Here is a 20,895-nt window from a genome sequence, read left to right on the forward strand (position 1 = left end):
GAGGACTCAGTTCTTCCTAGTCCAATCAGTGAGCTGAAATTGCCTTAGCAGGGGAGCATAAACAGTTCCTCCAATTTTTATTGGCTTATTGCTATGGAGGAATAAGCTTGATACCTTTGTATTCATGTCACGATATTCCTTGCAGACTGGGTGCTCCTTCAAGTCAACTTCCATGTGCTTGGGGTAAACTAGGGGGAGGGCTACAGCTCAGTGGCAGAGCACCTGGTTTTCATGCAGAAGGTTCCAGGTTCACTTCCCAGCACCTCCAGGTATGAGAGAGATCCCCTGTCTGGAACCCAGAAGAGCTGCTGCCAGACTGTGTAAGTAATACTGAGCCAGATGGACCAATGATCTGACTTCATATAAGGCAGCTTCCTATCCACCGTACCCTGGATGCTGTGTTGCTCAGCTGCTACAGTCTAAGGCCAGGACACTCTACATCTGTTTCCAAACTTGTGGGTTCAGCTCTGAGACATATGAAGGAAAACAGTGGAAGAAGTTCCTGAGGAAACTGCGAGTGTTTAGGATTACATTTCCCTCCCTTTAAAGAATCGACACTACAGCATCCTTGCATCTCCAGTATTATTTCAGATCAGAGTATATTTGTCGTTATACAGATCTGAGTGTCTGAATTTCACACAAAACTAAAAATTGACTACTGTTGGGAGCCATTTGGAGGCTGTAATGAAGAGATGCCCCCAGGATTATTCCTGACTCTTCCTTTCTTCTGTGAACTGCTGAAGATCCGACGAGAGAACAAACATGTTATTAGAAAAGAAAAGCATAGGCTTCATGAATTAAAGCCTCACAGAAGCTTACCAACTTGCAATAGCAGGCAAACCTGATTCCCCAAATTTTTAATACGTTTCTACTCATGCAGACATTAGACCTTACAAATAGTTACCAACAGGAACTTCCTTCTGTTTCACCCTCACCAAAGACTTTGGAAAGACGTGAATCACCATTGCCTTCATCAGTGAAGAACCTCCCAAAATGCACCACTGTACAAGGAGCTCAGAACATCGAAGGAGAATCCCCCACCCCTGTGGATGGCAGCAGTGGCGGGCAGAGACAGGCCCATCCACTCATACCTGAATGTTTTTAACAAGGCTCGGGCATCAGGCTGAACTTTCTATCTTTTTCTGTTTAGATGTCACAGGAAGAGCCACTCTAGATACCAGGCGAGCAGGAAGACACATATCTGAGCTCTGAAAACAACGCCTTGCGGCAGATAGAAAACTAACATGCTAGGCAGGGTGGAGGCTAGGCTGCAATCATCTTCCATGACATGCTATTTCTGTGCACAGGAAGCTATTTTTAATAGGAATCCAAATGTGTATTTTAATAGCACTCAAAGGTGATCCTCCCACTTGCAGTCTGAAGTGATGTAGTCCAGCAAGAGCTCCACGAAGCAAGCCTGCTGGCTGGACAGCTTGGTCCTCTAGCCGGAATGCTATTGGACGCTTCAGCTTTTAGCACCGGACACTGATGTTGGACTCCTGTGGGCGTCTTTATAGAAGATGCTGGAGGATGTGGTCTACGGCATGGGGAAAGCTCTTGCAAGTTAAATATGGAGGAGGAGCAATTTTGCCTTCGTCAGCGTCACAGTATTTCCCTACAACAAAAGCAGAGAGAAAATGCTACTTCTTAAAACTTTGTTAGTGTTGGCTCAAAGAATTCCAAACATCTATGCACCTCCTCCTGATTTGTTGGTACGTTGCTGTAAGCTTTGAAAAACTAATAAAAATTTATTTAGTTAAAGAAGCTTAAACGTTTTCTATAAGAGTTCGGGTTGTATTTATCTTGAGCTCAGCCAAAGGGCCATAGGAAGCTGCTTTGCGTCAAGTCAGACCGTTGGGCTATCAAGCTCAGGGTTGTCTACACTGGCAGCGGATTTCCAGGATTTCAGATGGGACATTCCCAGCCCTACCTAATGATGCCAAAGATAGGACTTGGGACCTCCTGCATGCAAAGTGGATGCTCTACAACTGAACTACGTCCCATCCCCACAAATCCTGTGCTGATTAATCTAAAATGTCCCTCACCTATAGTTTGTTTTGGAGGGGAGGTTGCATAATTTGCTTCTGAAATCCAACTCTTCAGACAATTTGAAACAATGGGTTGGAGCAATACGGAGATTAGGTGTGGTACGCCACGGAAAAGGAGATCCACAGTGCCACTGCTGGCAGCATAGCAACATAGGAAACTGCCTTATACTGAGTGAGACCACTGTTCCATCTAGCTCTGCATTGACTACACTGACTGGCAGCGGCTCTCCAGGTTTCAGGCTGGAGTCTCTCCCAGCCCTACCTTCAGATGCCAGGGATTGAACTTGGGACCTTCGGCAAGCAAGGCAGATGCTCTACCACTAGCCTTCTTCTGACTTCCAGTTCTTCACCAGAAACTGTGAAAACACTTCTGAACTTTTTATATGTCAACATGAGATTGACATCTTTCATATCATGGCAAATTGATGAGCCTATGCAGCAAACTGTGTGTGTGCCCTGCACAAGCTATATCGTGGTCTAAGCCTTCTGGACAACCTTCCGAGGGCCACATGGCAGTGGTGGGTGGAGCCAGAGGCAACCACAGGGTGCAGCAGTGTATGTAAATTTTAACTTTGTACAGTAGGCTAGTTCCTGCACACACACACCCTTCTCTGCCCTCCACCCAGGCAAGCAGTGGGCTTTACCAGCATTCAAGGGCACCTTCAAGCCAAGCAGGAACCCTTGGGGAGTGAAGTAGGGCCAGTGAGAGGTACAGCTTGGGAAGAGTTCCAAGGGCCACAGAGAAGCCTGGAGGGCCACATTCAGGTCCCAGGCCTGAGGTTCTTCACCTCTGTGGGAGGCAAGAATTCATATGGCACTTACCAGTCTTTACCAATATTCCCAGCATGCCAGCACTCTGGGCACCTCCAACATCATCCCTGCAGTCCTGCAAGGCAAACAAAATTTAGCTTGGTTGGGCCTCTGGTCCTTTGACATCCTCAAGAGGCTGGCTGGATTTTTAGAGAGGTTAGCAATTCAGGCACTCACATCGCCAATCATGACAGCTTCCTCTGGTGCACAGTTGGTTCCACGCAAGGCTTCCAGGAAGAATGTTCGCTCTGGCTTCCCCACCACAGTTGCTTCCACGTCGGTGGCGTATTCCAGTCCGGTAACAAAAGGTCCAGGGCCAAGGGCAAGGCCATCTTTCCTCTTGTAATATCTAGCTTTGTGTATGGCTATGAGGGGGGCACCATCAAGGATCAGCCTCGAGAAAGGAAGGGGGCAGGGGAACAGCCAAGTGTAAGGTTTAAAGCAGGGTTGGGGAAGCTCTTTCAGCCCAAGGGCCACATTCCCATCTGGAAAACCTAAGGGCCACATGCCACTGGTGGGCGGGGCCAAAGGCAACCGTGGGTGCAGCAGTGTATGTAAATTTTATCTTTGTACAGTAGGCTAGTTTCTGCACAGACACATCACTCTGTCTTCCATCCAGGCAAGCAAGAGTGCTGCAAATCTCCCCGCGCAAGCCCCACTCTTAAATTACATCATGTGTAGCAGACCTTTGGGCCTTACTGAACCTTCTACCCCTGAATCAGAATTTATTTGTTTCCTCATTATTACACTTATATCCCTGCCTTTTTCCTCCAAGGAGCTCAAGGTGGCTAAAAGATGGCAAAGTCCTTCTTTACAGGAACTGCAGCTACATGACTCAGCGCTCTGAAAGCCCCTGAGGCCGAAGGAATTCCACTTGGTACCACGAAGCCCTCTCGCCCCCCCCCAGCAATAAACGCCCTCCAGATAACATCGCCATAAAATTATCTGGAGGTGTGTCTTTATGACAGGCAGAAACTGAGCCACTGCCAAATGCAATTGGCTAAAGGAAGTCGTTTCTTATAAAGGCTTTTTAAAAAGTGTGTTATTCCTACTTACCGAAATGCTTTGTTCATCATTTGGTAATTGAAGTGGTCGGGAGCCAGCCCTATCACCACAGCATTAGGATCGTTTGTTTCTATCCCTGGCGGAGGGGAAAAAACAAAGAGGACAGCAGAACAGTCCACCTTAGAGTGACTGACTGACAAAACTGCCTTGCAATGACACTTGCAGGCCAGGACAGAACTTACATTTTGTTAAACAAATTCAAGTCACAATGTGTTTTAATCTGTTTTTAGCTTATTTTAGATTTTCTCTAAAAAAAAAAAAAATCCTGTTTTTTAATGCTGTCTTTTGCTGATAATTTTTAATTTTCTTGTTGCCGCTCCTCACTCTCACTAACACAAATTTTGTTCTGTGATTTTTCACCTCCCAATTCTAGGGCCGCATATGCACAGCTAAAAAGAAATCCATCATTTATTTAAACATTATTTCCAAAAAAACCCAGCAACGACGATAATTTAAACAGAAGCATGGTACGTCTTGCCATAGTGGCGAAGAAGACTGTGAGCAACAGGTGTCCTGTGTGCCTGCCCAGTCTGCTGTCCAGGTGCTGCTGCCTGTGGATGGGCAACCTACTCCTCTTCCTGTGCCCCCTTCTGATGGATCTTTATCTTTGAACCAGATTTGGACCGGACTGCCCTTCAAACAGAGGATTGTCCTCTGTAAAGCAGGAGACAAGGCCACACTACTAGAGCATACAGGCAAAAACCACACACCCCTTCCCAGGAACTATATCAAGTACTGCTCACCTATCCCCTTCCACCTGCAACAGGGCACAGGGAATATGTGTCCCTCCAGACGTTTCTGAACGGCAATTCCAACCATCCTTGACTATTGGCCACACTAGCTGGGGCTGATGGGAGTTGTAGTCCATCATCATCTAGAGGGTCACAAGTTTCCTACAGCATCAGCATAGGAGCAGCCATGCAGACCAACTCCGAGGAGGTGGCTACCAGTAGAAATGAAGGGAAGGGTCATTCCATTAAACCAAACTACATGTCCACCAAAACAATCACTGTAGGACCCTGGAAGAGCTGCAAGCAGCTCTGAACTGATCAAAGAAACTTCAATTAAGCAACGAACATCTGATATTTAACTAACTTACAGGGGGCGATCTTACACATTTACTTATTTAAACAGTTTTAGCCAGCAATTCAGCTAAAAAAGGCTCCCAAAGCAGACTGCAGATATCAGTGATAAGGCAGTTAGCTATCCTCAGGCTTACAATCTAAGAGACTCTGCACTGAAGGAAAAGAGATTGGGAGGAGGGGAAAAAAAGCAAACTCAGGCACTGTTCCTTAGTGCCTACAAGTCTACTCAGAAGTAAGCCCAACTGAGTTCAATGGCACTTATTCTGATAAGTGGTTAAAGGGTTGCCGCCTCAATTTAATGTCCATAAAGCTAAAAATCAGTGATGCTGCTCTTTGGAGGATCCTGAAGTTTCTGTAAAGGTCATGTGTGATTCAAATCAAAGCTGGCCACCTCGTATTGTTAGAAGAAAAGGTCATCTATCATTCCCCCTGCCCCATCGAAGTTTTGAATATTCTCAATTAAGGCAACAGAGCCTAAGCAGCTTCAGTAAAAGAACAAGTTCAAGACCCATCAGCATTATGGAGGGTCCAGGTTTAAAATACTTATTGACAGTGATGTCAACTGAACTAACTCTCTGTTTCTAACTGGTGGGGAAAAAACCTGCACCAATTTCACCACAAAAAGGGAGCCATCCGCTGGATTTGGAAATGAGCAAGGAGGTAATCAAACCCTTTAAATTTAGCTATCTTTTTCAGGGCTTAACTGGAGATCCTGAAGTATATACGGGGGTTCTTTTCAATCTGAGGTTTCCTTTGCAATGCTCTTGTGGGGAAGGAGCAGGAACTTCCAGGGGAGAATTATCAGGTGGGACAATAGGGCTTAACCCTTCTCCACACACCATTTCTCGCATGTGGATGCTGCCTGCAGAGATGGCTTTAAAAAGCTTCCCCCAACCAGGACTCTGAAATCAGAAGTTTAACCCAGGTGGGGGAATAACAACCTGCGTGGTGCATTTGTATGCCTGAACTGGTGAGCGGTGGAAGGGTTAGATAGTTTTCTCCATGCATCGCCGCTCCTGCCGCCTTGGGGGACCACATTATTTGCCAAGGTTAACATCTTGTTCTGCCTCCAGGTCTTCTGTAGGCACCGCTTATCCCTGTGAGAAGGCAGAGAACTGGATTGCTTGGCTCCACAATGTCCTCTCCAACATTATTTTAAAAAAAATGAAAATGCAGAAATTGAAAAATACTCCAGTGTGGATTTTGCAACTTTCCCTAGAGCATCTGGGTCCATTAACCAAAGAATGGATTATATTCATCCATCTGCGAGCAATCTTATATGAAGTTTATCCAAGAATAATTCCATAGTAGTTACTAACAGGAGCTTAACTTTCTTTCAGAGTACTTAAAACTACTGAAAACTGGAGATATGGACAGAAGAGGGGAGGCACGGACTACTCAATTCTGCATCAGGGTCAATCCAAGGTACGGGTGGGGAACCTTTTTTTTCTGGCCCAAGGGCCACATTCCACCCTGGCCAATTCTCCAGAGGCCACATGGCCAGTGGTGGGCAGGGCTAAAACTAGAGTGGGCGTTGCCAACCACCCCAACACACACACTCTCTCTTCCCCAAGGAATGAGGTTTGAAAAAAGCAAATTGCTGGGGGGAGTGAGCTTCCTGAATATTGTAGATGGGGAGGGTTAACCTTTCCATCTTCAGCTACATCCTCCGTGAAGATCCCTCATCCCCCTGTGTAGCATATTACACTTGGGAAAGGAAAAAAGCCTCCCACTGGAGCCAATAAGAGGCCTTTTCAAGCCTAATTATGGCCACATTCACACCAGACATTTATTCCGCTTTAAGCAGTCATGGCTTCCACCAAAGAATCTTGGGAAGTGTAGTTTTTGAAGGTTGCTGAGAGTTATTAAGAGACCCCTATTCTCCTCACAGAACTACAATTTGCCATAGTGGTTTAATTGTCATTTTCTCTTTCCAGAAAACTCTTGAGAATTGTAGATCTGTGAGGGGAACAGGAATCTTCTGACAGCTTTCAGTACCCTTCACAAACTACACTTCCCAGATTCTCTGAGGGAAGCCATGACTGTTTAAATAATTTCCCTGTTTTGTATGGACTAACAACATTATTACATTTTTTAAAGTTTGTGTTTAAAGTGAACACGTAAGTGATAAAAGAATCTCTTAAAACACACTAGACTCATGCCACAATTCCTCCTAAACTGAACCCAACCCATTTGATTTCACAGCGCTGCAGCAAATAAGGTCACACCGCTATACCTTTGAAATCATGCAGTGCGTTGTCTTCAACCAGCAACAGTGGCCTGACTTGCTTCTGCTCCAAGAGATTTCTGGCCGCTGTCAGAGATGTGAAGATCTCGTCTTCCTTGATGTCAAAATCAAGTTTCTTCAACCTCTCCAACAAGTCTTGCTTGCACTCCTTCGTAGTGTTGGTCACAAATCTGATAGTCACCGGAGCGCTGCGTAGCCTTGGCCCATGAAAACAGGTAAGGAGATTAGAACAGTGTCCTTTTTACAAAGCAAAATATTTATTTATTTATTAAATTTCTTTCCTGCCCTTCATCCCAGGAGGAGTCCAAGGTGGTAAACAAACATTTATATTACATAACATCTTTTAAAAAATCTTTAGAAAACATCTTAAAAAAATCTTTTTTATTTTATTTATTTATTTATTTATTTGATTTATATCCTGCCCTTCCTCCCAGCAGGAGCCCAGGGTGGCAAACAAAAGCACTAAAAACACTTTAAAACATCAGAAAAACAGACTTTAAAATACATCTTTAAAAATATTTTTTTAAAAAAAGCTTTCAAGAAATCTTAAAAAAAAGGTTGAAAACATATTTATTTATTTATTGCACTTTTTAAAAAAAAGCTTTTAAAACATCTTAAAAAGCAATTCCAACACAGATGCAGACTGAGATAAGGTCTCTACTTAAAAGGCTTGTTGAAAGAGGAAGGTCTTCAGTAGGCGCTGAAAAGATAACAGAGATGGCACCTGTCTAATCTTTTTTTAAAAAAATTGACTGGCAGCCACTCTCCAGAGTTTCAGACAGGGGTCTGTCCCAGCCCTACCAAGGCTTGAAGAAGCCTCTTGATGGATCAGACTAAAGGTTCAGCATCCTCTTCCACATAACTATCATAGTTAATAGTCATTGATAGACTTATTTATTTATTATTTATTTATTACATTTCTACCCTGCCTTTCTTTTCATGATAGAAACCCAAGTTGGCTTACATATGGTTCTCAAGCGGTCTCCCATCCAGGCACTGACCAGCCCTGACCATGCTTAGCTTCAGCAGGGAGCTGGCCTTATGTGCCTTCAGACCACAGCCTGGGACTGGCTAGGTGTATGGTGTATGGGACCTACACCTTCCATGAATTTGGCTAATCCCTTCCCAATGTCCCCTGAAGTAGCTGCTATCACACACTCTAACAGAGAGGAAGCTTTCAGATGTATCCAATAAATTACTATCATAATTATAATGTCATCATTATTATAACATCATGATTAATATAATTATTGATAGGACTGTGATAGCACCAACTATGTACAGGTCAAAACCTAAAGGTTCTTCAACAGGGGTGGAGAACTTCAGGCCTGGGGGCAACATGTGGCCCTGCAAGCCTCTCCCGCTGGCCCTTGGGACTCTCCCCAGGGCCACACCCCCTCACTGGCCCTTCATAAGCATTTTTGCGTGGGTAACATGTGACCTTGAGTGCTGATAATGCCTCTCGCTTGCCTGATTGGAGAACAGTGTGTGTGTGTGCCTGCATGTGTGTGGAAACTAGCTTATTATAAAAAGGTAAAATGTACATTTGTTACTCTGCCTGTTGTTGTCTGTTACCCTGCCTGACACTGGCATGTGACCCTCCCCCCCGAAGTGAATGTGGCTCTTGGGCTGAAACATGTTCCCCATGTACAAGGATAAGATCCCTTCCTCAAGGCACCTACTATCTAGGTACCAATACAAGGAAGGGAAACAGAGGCTGGAGTAAAAGGGGGGAGAACAGGCTATTATTTCCTTTACACTTGGTTAAGCGGTTAACATAGGGTGGGAAGACCAGGGGCTGTGCAGAATGATTCAAGGAAAAGGTGGGTTTTGAGGAGGAACAAGGCAGGTGGCTGACCCCAAGTGTTCCAGGAGGCACTTCCAGGCATAAGGACAGAGTCATCTGAGAGTGCAAATATCTTCAGATGGCTTAGTGTGCTGGAGCTGGATGGGTGAAGATCTCATAAGAACATAAGAACACGGCTGCACAGGTGGCAGGGCACGTAACTCCTCAGCCACTCCCTGCGGGGTGATCTTTAGCTGGCCCTTGACACCCAGGAGACACGAGCAGGGATTTGAACTCACGAACTCTGGACTCTCAGCCAGGCTTTCCTCCCCACTGTGCTATACCCTCCATAAATGGATTCTTAAGGGCCCACTGTGTTAAAAGCCAAGAGCCAAACTCTAATCTGGGATGTGCACCTATGGATGGATGAGGCACGTCAACCCCGCTGCCTGCAACACCTCCTCTGTGCCTGACAAAGCAACCTTTGTGGAAATGGCCCTTTTTCATGGGTGGTTTTCTTTCAGGGGTGCCTGGAAGGGGTAACTTGCCTTTTAAGAGCTTCCTGGGCTCCTGGGATAGCCGAGTCCTCGATATGAAGTGTACCACTGAGATCCACCAGGACAGCTTTTAGTGCACGCCGGGTTGCCATCTTTCACGCCAGGGGGAAGGTGGTGACGGGAGAAGGAGGGAAGATTAAGCAACAAAACAATGGGCAATTAAAGAGGCACTCAGTTATCTATTCTGTTCCATCTGTGCCAGACCTTGTAATACTTAAGAGTATTACCCAGTGTGTTAAATGAGCCCCCATAGACAGGGAAATAAAAGGCAGCATTAAAAATATATACATAATTGATAGAGCAGCCTTTTCTCCAATTCACTAAACACAGAAATTGCCTTGCGCTTTATTTTTCAGAAAAAACATCTACCAACATATGCACACCAGAGAGAAACAGTGTGCCTGGTTTGGATTAAGAAAGACAGACTGCCTTAACTCAAGCCTTTTACGTTGATGTTTTTTCACCTGCTGTGTTGGAACAGAGTCGCCGTGCCAACTGCAGCGGCGCTGCACAATTTAAAAGCCATTAAGCCCCACACTTGTCATTGGGGGCACTTTGCAAACCATTCCAAGCTGGATATTGTTCTGGTTCTGTTGGTTGGGGCCTCAGATGCACAGATGGGGAAAGGGGCCTGCTGGAGCCACACAACACAACAGGACCAGAAATAGGGCCCCGGAGTCGAATCTTAACACAGCAGGTGTAGGACAGAAGACTATCCATATTGTGCTTTGGGAACGGCTCCTCCATTCCACCTCTCTTGGTTGCAGAGTGCCCGCATGAGAAACTGCCCCAAAGCCACAGGAAATTGGGGGAGAGAAATGCCTTTTATTTGTGCACATGAGGAGCTGTTTTGCACGCACGCACAATGTGAAAATGTGGATGTTTTGTGCTTTTAGAAGCACATCCACGTTGGAAACATAAAAAACATGATGCACTAGTCACTTAAATCTATATATCTTGAATCTGTATATAGGGAATGGAGAACCGCAGGCCCAGGGGCCAAATGCAGCTCCTCCAGGCCTCTCTATCTGGCCCTTGGAACTCTCCCAAGACCACACCCCCTCTCTTTAGGCCACACCCCTCACTAGCCCAACTTTGGCCCAGAGTGTTTTTGCTTTGCTGAAATGTGTCCTTGAACACTTGCTTGATAGAGAGGGCTATGTGAGCGTGTGAAGAAACTAACCTACTGTAGAAGGCTAAAATTTACATCCATTGCTCCACCCACTTTTGCCTCTGGATCTACCACCACTGGCATGTGGCCCCTGGAAGGTTACCCAGAAGGGAATAGGCCTTCACAGTGAAAAACGCTCCCCACTCCTGATCTAGACAAGGCCTACACATCTGTGCATTTATAGCTCCTCTTGACATGTGGGCCCAGGGTGGGTTACGTTTAGCTCAACACAACAAATCAACTAGGTTATCCATAAACATTACCAGACCATAAACTAAACCAAATAAACAGCAGTCAGAAACAGCAAGGACACTGCAACGGGAGGGATATTCTGATTTCATCCTCCCACCCCCAAAGGCAAGGTGCACCTCGAGGAGAGGGCATTCTACAACCTAGGGGCCACCATGGAGAAGGCCCTCTCACAGACCACTGTCCCACAAACTGAGCAAGATAATGATGAATGTGATGAGAATTGTATGGTGCTCTGTGCGCCAAAGCATGGTTGGAAGTTTACTGTTTAGTCATCTCACTTATTTTTCTTCCTTCTCCTATTGGATCTTTCTTTCTGGGAAAGCATCATGAAGGCAAGATGACTTAGCAGCGCTTCTCAACCTTTTCAGTGTGTCCCTGTTCTAAATTTGGGCTCCTATTGGAAGGAAGGGATATTATTATTATTATTATTATTATTATTATACCACTGCACACACACACACAGCTCATTCCCAACTATCTGTTTTATAGTCAAGTTTGCAAACCATTGCTGTGTGCTTTAAAGGCTGGCAGACTGGAGGGCCCTAATCCAGCATGGGCAACAGAAAATGGTGGTGCTTTGAAAAAGAAAGCTCTGGCTTCCTCCTAAAATTACAGGGAAACACTATTAGAACAAAGCAAATGTTCCCTTCCCAAATCAAATTGATTGATTGAGTTTATTACGGTGCAAAGACCAGTTTACAAATCAAATTGAGGTGATGGGGCAAGTGAAGGAAGAATTCCTCCCCCTTCCCCACAATCCAATGTGAATCAATGATGATCCTCTGCTACTACATTCATAACACTGTTTATTTTTAGGTATGTATTTATTATTTGATTTATATCCCGCCCTTCCTCCCAGTAGGAGCCCAGGGCGGCAAACAAAAGCACAAAAAGCACTCTAAAACATCATAAAAACAGAGCCTAAAATACATTAAAACATCTATAAAAACATTTTAAAAAACAACACTAGAACAGGTAGACATCCAATGAAGCTGAATACGGAGGAATTCAGGAAACCAAAGTCCTTCACACAGTGCATGGTTAAACTATGGAATTTGCTCCCCAAAGAGCCCAAGATGGCCCCCAACTTGGATGGCTTTAAAACAGGATTAGACAAATTCATGGAGGATAAGGCTATCAATGGCTACTAGCCACGATGGCTATGTTCTCCTCCATTGTCAAGAGGCAGTATGGTTCTCAATAGAAGTTGCTGGAAACCTCAGGAGGGGAGAGTGCTCTTGCACTCAGGTCCTCCTTGCAGGCTTTCCATTGGCAACTGGTCAGCCACTGTGAGAACAGGATGCTGGACTAGATGGGCCACTGGCCTGATCCAGCAGGCTCTTATGTTCTTTTTCTCATCCATTCTCCAAAAGGTAGGGACACATCCACACCATACATGTAAAGCACTCTTATATCCCAACAGTCATGGCTTCCCCCAAAGAATCCTGGGAATTGGAGTTTGCTAAGGGTGCTAAGAGCTGTTAGGAAACTCCTCAGAGAGCTACATTTCCCAGCATCGTTGACAGACTATAGTCCCTGGATTCTTTGGGCAACGACATGGCTGTTATAGTGGTATAAGAGTGTCTTAAAAGTACGATGTGGATACAACTAAGGTGCAGACAGTGCCGTTTTACCCTCACAACAACCTGTGAGATAGGTTAGGCTACCTAGGCTAACAGCATGGGACACGCTGAGGTCACCTAGAAAGCCTTATGGCCAAGCAAGGATTTGAAACTGGGGTTCACCTGGTCCAAGTCTAACAGTCTAGAGCCACTACACCAGACTGCATTTTTGCTTCTGAACAGATGGAAGGAACAGGCTTTTGGATTTTTTTGCAGACTGCAAACTCTGCAAACACAACTAGCCTTCATACATTTTAAACATTATCAGCACTTTCATATCAGGGAGATTTCATATCATCAGGCGCCATTGCAGGTTTTAATCTAATCAGATCACCAGGAGCACTCCTCCTTCCCGTAGATAAAGCCACCCACTAAAAGGTGTTCCAAGGTATGAGATATCACCTGCAGGAACCATTTTTGTTACCTGCAAAAGATCTCCACTTATCAAAGAAAAATCATCTCATCTTCAAGCAGGCCAAGGTTACACACCTGCTATTAAAAAGCTGATGAGTTCAATGAAAGTGAGATATTGAAATATCGTTAGAGTCCTTGGTATTTAATGACAATAAGATCAGAGCTTTTCAACCTTGCAAATGTCATACTTCGGAGACACACACACCCCGTTACAGAAAGGTATCACTGATGCAGTCCTTTTAAAGCCAGGGCTGTTATAGTGTTAAAACCCCTTGCAAATAATTAAAAGTCAGCAGCTAAGTAACCCAAATTCTGTGCCAGTTATAGCTGAATTATACATAGGGACTGTGCTTGGTAAATATGGCAAGTTGGGGTGCATGCTATTAACCCATCTAACTTAAGACCTACATGCTGGCTGGGGCTGATGGGAGTTGTAGTCCAAAATGTTTGGAGGGTACCAGATTGGTAACGGCTGGGGGCCTTCCTAGTCAGGGTACATAAGATTCTTTTCAGTTGGACAAACAAGGGACTGAGCTTAAGATCACCTTCCCCAACAATATCACATGGAGCTGCCTTATACTGTGCCAGACCATCGAGCACAGTTTGTCTACTCTGATTGGCAGCAGCTCTCCAGGATCTCAAGTAGGCTGTTCCCGCCCGCTGTGCAATTTAAGGTGCTTTTTACCAGTAGTGTTTATATGTTACATTTATGTCCTACCAACAAAAGGCATGCAACATGATTTTTGCCACCCATTATATGCTTACAGCAGTCCTGAGGTAGGTTACGCCTAAGGTCACCTAATAAGGTTCATGGCTAGGTGGGGTTTTGAATCACGGTCTCTCCAGTCCTACTTCAGCATTTAACCACTACACCACACTGGCTCTCTAGCAAGCAAATTAGAGGCCCACTTCACTCTTACACCTGAAACGTATACTTTCAGAATGCATCCAAGCCAGAGGAGTTCCTTCCACTGCTCACTGTGTTCCTGAATGAGTTACTGATCTGGGAGCACTTCTTGAATGAAAGGAGACGTAACCAGATTCACACATGCCGCCTCTTCAGAGCAACTTATTAACTGAAAGTTGTGTATCTTGCCTTTTCATCTTGCATCTGCAACACTCAAGGATGCCAACATTAGCAGAATTAAAGCTGCACTGACAGGACCAACAGATAAAAAAAAAAATTAAAAAAATCTTTCACAGAAGGGGGGGCAGTCTGATCATCACCAAAATGCTGTTACCAGGGGAATCAGGCCAACCTAAGACTGAAATGGCAAAAGCCACACATCCATTGGTGACATGACACAGACCAGGGCCTCCCAAGAAAACAAACCAATCGTGTATACTCGTGCAGGGACAAACAGGCCGTCTCCTCAGAAGACAGCCAATTACGTTCTGTTTCTACATCATACTCATGCAGAGAAACAACAAATTACCCACTTCTGGTATTGTTTATACAAAAACAAGGACAGATTAGTGACATGCAGACAGCACAGGAGGCAGACTTCTCTGAAAGCTGCTAATTATTTTCCATTTTTACACATGCAGCAGTTTAATGTGTCATTAAATGACAGAATCAAAGCAGACCAGTGACTCATGCATGGATTAACAGATAGCCTCCTCTGAGGTAGCCAATTACATTTCCTGTCAGCATCAGGAGCAAATGAGGGACCCATGCAGAGAAAGAGCTGAAATTACACCCCTCCCCTGGTATAGTTTGGAATGAGGTAAAGCCAGATCAGCAATTCTTCCAGAAGTACATCAGGAAACCTCTTTTGAAAGTGGCAATCCTGGGCTCACACAAGCCTTTAATTCAAAGTACTTGATTTCTCACTGCACACTTGTATTGCTCACGATTCATAATTTCCATCATCAGCTCACCCTCACCTTCAAAAAACCCCCAACGTTCCAGTCCTTAGTATGCCTCACACACCCGGCCAAGGTGAAGGAATAAACGGGAGAGCCTTCCTTAAAGTTTTAATCTCCCACCTCACTCGTAAATGGTCCCGTCTTTCCACCTAAGAGAACCGTATCACGGATTGGTCCATTACCACCTGAAAAAACTAAAATGGGGGAAATTGCTGTCTCCCCCTTTATCGCACAGTTGGTACTGCCCTAGCCCTTAGTCACACCGGGAATCAGACCGTACCATGACGGTAAGTGGGATGGACGACTCCGTTCCCCAGTTTGACCGACCTGCCGCTAGAGTGACGTGCTCAGCCGGAGGAGGGCGGCGCTTGGCAAGCGAAATGTCTCTCTGTCTAAGGACCTAGATGGCCCGCGAAAGTTGCCTTAGTCGAACGCCTGTGCATGCTGTTTTGTTTGATTTCCGCATCTCGCAAAAATATTTTTCTGAGAAACACAATTTATGTCTCCCCAGTCAACGCTCTCACCGGCAACATTTCAGTCAGATACTGGCAATAGCGAACAGGCGCTTGGATAGACACCCCCTTAGCTTAATTTTGCAGGGTCGAGCAAGAGAATGGAGCGTTAAGTCTCAACCGTCGCCTGTTATTGGCTTAAGGCAATGAACTTGGGCTACTCCGACACAGCCAGACTGCATTGGAACGGGGCGGGGGAGGGAAAAGAAGAAGGGTGCGAGCAGCAAATGAGGACGAAGGTGCTAAGCCACTTTTTCTAGATAGACTATGCGGTCCGTTGAACTTCTGCCTTATTCATGCAATCCAGCTTCCCAAGGAAAGGGGTCATCAAAAAGCAAGCCATTAAAATCCTTTGATTGTGTAGATCACAGAAAACTATGGAATGCTTTACAAGAAATGGGGATGCCACAGCATCCGATGGTCCTGATGCGCAACCTATACTCTGAACAAGAGGTTACTGTAAGGACAGAATATGGAGAAATCGATTGGTTCCCCATCCGGAAGGGTGTGAGACAGGGATGTATTTTACCACCCTATTTGTTTAATCTATACGGAAAGCGGGATTGGACCAAGATGGAGGTGGTGTGAAAATTGGAGGGAAGAAGGGCAGGATATAAATCAAATAAATAAATAATTTCAGATATGCAGACGAGACCATACTACTAGCAGAAACCAGTAACGATTTGAAATGAATGCTGATGAAAGTTAAAGAGGAAAGCACAAAAGCAGAACTACAGCTGAACGTCAAGAAGACTAAAGTAATGACCAGAGAAGATTTATGTAACTTTAAAGTTGACAATGAGGACATTGAACTTGTTTATCAGTATCTTGGCACAGTCATTATCCAAAATGGAGAGAATACTCAAGAAATCAGAAGAAGGCTAGGACTGAGGAGGGCAGCTATGAGAGAACCAGAAAAGGTCCTCAAACGCAAAGATGTATTACTGAACACCAAAGTCAGGATCATTCAGACCATGGTATTCCCGATCTCTATGTATGGACGTGAAAGTTGGACAGTGAAAAAAGCAGATAAGAGAAAAATCAGCATTTGAAATGTGGTGTTGGAGGAGAGCTTTGTGCATACCATGCACTGAGAAAAAGACAAATAATTGGGTGTTAGAACAAATTAAACCAGAATGATTACTAGAAGCTAAAATGATTAAACTGGGGTTATCATACTTTGGATACATAATGAGAAGACATGATTCACTAGAAAAGACAATAATGCTGGGAAAAACAAGGGAGTAGAAAAAGAGGAAAGCCAAACAATAAGAACATAAGAACATAAGAAGAGCTTGCTGGATCAGGCCAGTGGCCCATCTATCCAGCATCCTGTTCTCACAGTGGCCAACCAGGTGCCTGGGGGAAGCCCGCAAGCAGGACCCGAGTGCAAGAACACTCTCCCCTCCTGAGGCTTCCGGCAACTGGTTTTCAGAAGCATGCTGCCTCTGACTAGGGTGGCACAGCACAGCCATCACAGCTAGTAGCCATTGATAGCCCTGTCCTCCATGAATTTGTCTAATCTTCTTTTAAAGCCATCCAAGCTGGTGGCCATTACTGCATCTTGTGGGAGCAAATTCCATAGTTTAACTATGCGCTGAGTAAAGAAGTACTTCCTTTTGTCTGTCCTGAATCTTCCAACATTCAGCTTCTTTGAATGTCCACGAGTTCTAGTATTATGAGAGAGGGAGAAGAACTTTTCTCTATCCACTTTCTCAATGCCATGCATAATTTTATACCCTTCTATCATGTCTCCTCTGACCCGCCTTTTCTCTAAACTAAAAAGCCCCAAATGCTGCAACCTTTCCTCGTAAGGGAGTCGCTCCATCCCCTTGATCATTCTGGTTTCCCTCTTCTGAACCTTTTCCAACTCTATAATATCCTTTTTGAGATGAGGCGACCAGAACTGTACACAGTATTCCAAATGCGGCCGCACCATAGATTTATACAATGGCATTATGATATCGGCTGTTTTATTTTCAATACCTTTCCTAATTATTGCTAGCATGGAATTTGCCTTTTTCACAGCTGCTGCACACTGGGTCGACATTTTCATCGTGCTGTCCACTACAACCCTGAGGTCTCTCTCCTGGTCGGTCACCGCCAGTTCAGACCCCATGAGCGTATATGTGAAATTCAGATTTTTTGCTCCAATATGCATAATTTTACACTTGTTTCTATTGAATTGCAATTGCCATTTTTCCGCCCATTCACTCAGTTTGGAGAGGTCTTTTTGGAGCTCTTCGCAATCCCTTTTTGTTTTAACAACCCTGAACAATTTAGTGTCGTCAGCAAACTTGGCCACTTCACTGCTCACTCCTAATTCTAGGTCATTAATGAACAAGTTGAAAAGTACAGGTCCCAATACCGATCCTTGAGGGACTCCACTTTCTACAGCCCTCCATTGGGAGAACTGTCCGTTTATTCCTACTCTCTGCTTTCTGCTTCTTAACCAATTCCTTATCCACAAGAGGACCTCTCCTCTTATTCCATGACTGCTAAGCTTCCTCAGAAGCCTTTGGTGAGGTACCTTGTCAAACGCTTTTTGAAAGTCTAAGTACACTATGTCCACTGGATCACCTCTATCTATATGCTTGTTGACACTCTCAAAGAATTCTAATAGGTTACTGAGACAGGACTTTCCCTTGCAGAAGCCATGCTGGCTCTGCTTCAGCAAGGCTTGTTCTTCTATGTGCTTGGTTAATCTAGCTTTAATAATACTTTCTACCAGTTTTCCAGGGACAGAAGTTAAGCTAACTGGCCTGTAATTTCCGGGATCCCCTCTGGATCCCTTTTTGAAGATTGGTGTTACATTTGCCACTTTCCAGTCCTCAGGCACGGAGGAGGACCCGAGGGACAAGTTACATATTTTAGTTAGCAGATCAGCAATTTCACATTTGAGTTCTTTGAGAACTCTCGGGTGGATGCCATCCGGGCCCAGTGATTTGTCAGTTTTTATATTGTCCATTAAGCTTAGAACTTAGAAGGTGGGGTATAAATGTATAAATGTCATATAAACAAACAATGCTGTCTGAGGCAAGGAGATGTTGCTGAGCAGCTAGAGAGAACAGCGGAGAGGCTGTGTTTCTGGGGTAGGTGGGGTAGGTGTGTCAGGGTGCTGCATTTGGAAGCTTTCCCGCTGCGAGAAGTCTCTAGCTTGAAGGCAACGTCTGAACGGAGCTATTGGCCCGCACATGCCGTGCACAGAATGACACCCACGTTGAAATCTGGATTGTCCCATCCATGGAGGGGAAGAGAGAGAGCTGCCTCAGAGCCAACTCAGGGGCTGGTGACTTTTGAAGACGTGGCTGTTTACTTCACAAAGGAGGAATGGGCTCTCCTAGACCCAAAGCAAAGAGCCCTGTATAGTAGCATCATGCTGGAAAATTATGGGAATATAGCCTCACTGGGATGCTCCATCCCGAAGCCTGATCTCATCTGCTGGCTGGAGAGTGGAGAAGAGCTGTGGGTGTTGGGCTCTCAGACGCTGGGTGAAAAAGAGATCTCTAGCACCAATTCAGATGACTTGAATAAAAAGAATGTGTGCCCTGAGTGTAGGAAATGTTTTACTAAGAAATGTAACCTTGTCAGACACCAGCAAATCCACGCAGCAGGGAGACCTTATGAATACTTGGAGTGTGGGAAATGCTTTGCTCAACAACCTGTGTTTCTGAAACACCAGAAAGTCCATTTATGGGGAGAGAAACCCCACAAATGCCTGGACTGTGGAAAAAGTTTTGCTCACCTCTCTGTCCTTGTGACCCACCAGAGGGTCCACACAGGAGAGAAACCCTATAAATGCATGGAATGTGGAAAGTGTTTGGCATTGCATGGAGACCTTGTGAGACACCAGAGACTCCATACAGGAGAGAAACCCTATAAATGCTTGGAATGTGGGAAAGGTTTTGCTCACCAGTCAAATCTTGTGAACCACCAGAGAGTCCACACAGGGGAGAAGCCCTATAAATGCTTGGAATGTGGGAAAGGTTTTGCTTGTCATTCACAACTTGTCAGCCACCACAGAATCCACACAGGAGATAAACCCTATCAGTGTTTGTTGTGCAGGAAAAGTTTTGCTGAGAGATCAACCTTTGTGACACACCAGAGAGTCCATACAGGAGAAAAACCCTACAAATGCCTGGAGTGCGGGAAATGTTTTGCTCAACATTCGAATATTGTGAAACACCGGAGAATTCATACAGGGGAGAAGCCCTATAAATGCCTGGAGTGTGAGAAATGTTTTACTCGCCAATCGTACCTTGTGGCCCACCAGAGAATCCATACAGGAGAGAAGCCCTATACATGCCTAGAGTGTGGGAAATGTTTTGCTCAGAACTCAACTCTGATACAACATAAGAGAATTCACACAGGAGAGAAGCCCTATAAATGCCTTGAGTGTGGGAAAGGTTTTGCTGATAACTCGGGTCTTGTGAAACACACACGAGTCCACATGGGAGAGAAGCCGTATCAATCCCAGGCATTTTAAACTGTATCTTATGTGTATTTTATAGTGTATTTTAACAGTATTGCATTATTGTTGTATTTTGGTGTAGTTTGGTTCCTTGCTTGTTTGTTTGTTTTTTTATTCTGTTATATCTATTGTATTTATATATTGTGCTTGTTTTATTTCTGATGTACACCGCCCAGAGAGCCTTTTTGGCTTAGGGCGGTATATAAATAAAATAAATAATAATAAATAATAAATAATAACTTCCTCTCTCGTTACCACTATTTGTCTTAGTTCCTCAGAATCCCTTCCTGCAAATGTTAGTCCAGGTTCAGGGATCTGCCCTATATCTTCCACTGTGAAGACAGATGCAAAGAATTCATTTAGCTTCTCTGCAATCTCCTTATCGTTCTTTAGTACACCTTTGACTCCCTTATCATCCAAGGCACCCAGACGCCTGGTAAAAGTTCACAGCAGGAGCTGCTTAGGTAGTAATGGAATGAAGGTTCACCCATTGAACTTCTGCCTCCCTTTCAGCTGCTAAAAGCACAGCGATGCTTAAAGGAAGGGGGAGTGAAGCAAATACGATCTCCTCAAAGGTTATATTGCAAATGGCAAATGTAAGCAGTTTTCAAAACTGAACTCCTTGCCATCTTGCAGTTTCCCACAAAAAAATTGCTTAAGACTGCAATCCAATACACTTACCTGGGAGTAAGTCCCATTGAACCCAATGGAGCTTACTTCTGAGTAGGCATGTATTGGACTGCAGCCTAAGTCATATACTTGCAAATAAGAGATTGCTTCTCATAAACGAAACTATAACATTTATTTTTGAAAATGTATGTATACTAGTTAAAAATGCTAATGAGTAAATGATATATGAATGCCTTAAATAAATAAAAACAAATTAAAAAGTACAACAGTCCAATATCTATATTCGCACAAGGAATAATTATTTGCAGTAGAGGCAACCCCCTTAAGAAGTCCTCATTACTGTAATATGAAGAAA

The 20,895-nt window shown here is 44.5% G+C and overlaps 2 protein-coding genes across 3 annotated transcripts; one reads left to right on the top strand and one right to left on the bottom strand.

Annotated features, from left to right (window-relative positions):
- Positions 1-440: 440 nt before the first annotated feature.
- Positions 441-15,307, bottom strand: HDHD2 (haloacid dehalogenase like hydrolase domain containing 2). Of its 2 annotated transcripts, none has more exons than XM_061613983.1 (7): positions 15,208-15,307; positions 9,591-9,691; positions 7,245-7,453; positions 3,915-3,999; positions 3,036-3,252; positions 2,871-2,934; positions 441-1,615 (listed from the first exon to the last, which is right to left on the bottom strand). In XM_061613983.1, the coding sequence occupies exons 1-7, from the start codon at positions 15,208-15,210 to the stop codon at positions 1,512-1,514; spliced, it is 783 nt and encodes a 260-aa protein (XP_061469967.1). In that variant the 5' UTR covers positions 15,211-15,307; the 3' UTR covers positions 441-1,511. The 2 variants fall into 2 exon arrangements, with proteins under 2 accessions (XP_061469967.1, XP_061469975.1); XM_061613991.1 differs by lacking the exon at positions 15,208-15,307 and adding an exon at positions 14,946-15,177 and having other exon boundaries at positions 442-1,615.
- Positions 15,308-18,286: 2,979 nt separating this feature from the next.
- Positions 18,287-20,001, top strand: LOC133379194 (zinc finger protein 501-like). The gene has a single exon (XM_061613972.1). The coding sequence runs from the start codon at positions 18,438-18,440 to the stop codon at positions 19,923-19,925; it is 1,488 nt and encodes a 495-aa protein (XP_061469956.1). The 5' UTR covers positions 18,287-18,437; the 3' UTR covers positions 19,926-20,001.
- The last annotated feature ends 894 nt before the right edge of the window (positions 20,002-20,895 follow it).

This window comes from Rhineura floridana, chromosome 1, assembly GCF_030035675.1.
Source record: "Rhineura floridana isolate rRhiFlo1 chromosome 1, rRhiFlo1.hap2, whole genome shotgun sequence".
NCBI lineage: Eukaryota > Metazoa > Chordata > Lepidosauria > Squamata > Rhineuridae > Rhineura > Rhineura floridana.

Excerpts from the sequence above, each read along its gene's own strand:
- HDHD2 (XM_061613983.1), bottom strand. Across the intron at positions 7,454-9,590 it reads GCCCAGGAAGCTCTTAAAAG|GCTACGCAGCGCTCCGGTGA; the intron begins GCAAGTTACCCC and ends TCATGGGCCAAG. Across the intron at positions 4,000-7,244 it reads CGCACTGCATGATTTCAAAG|GGATAGAAACAAACGATCCT; the intron begins GTATAGCGGTGT and ends CCCCTCCGCCAG.
- LOC133379194 (XM_061613972.1), top strand. The coding sequence starts at position 18,438 with ATGTATAAATGTCATATAAACAAACAATGCTGTCTGAGGCAAGGAGAT.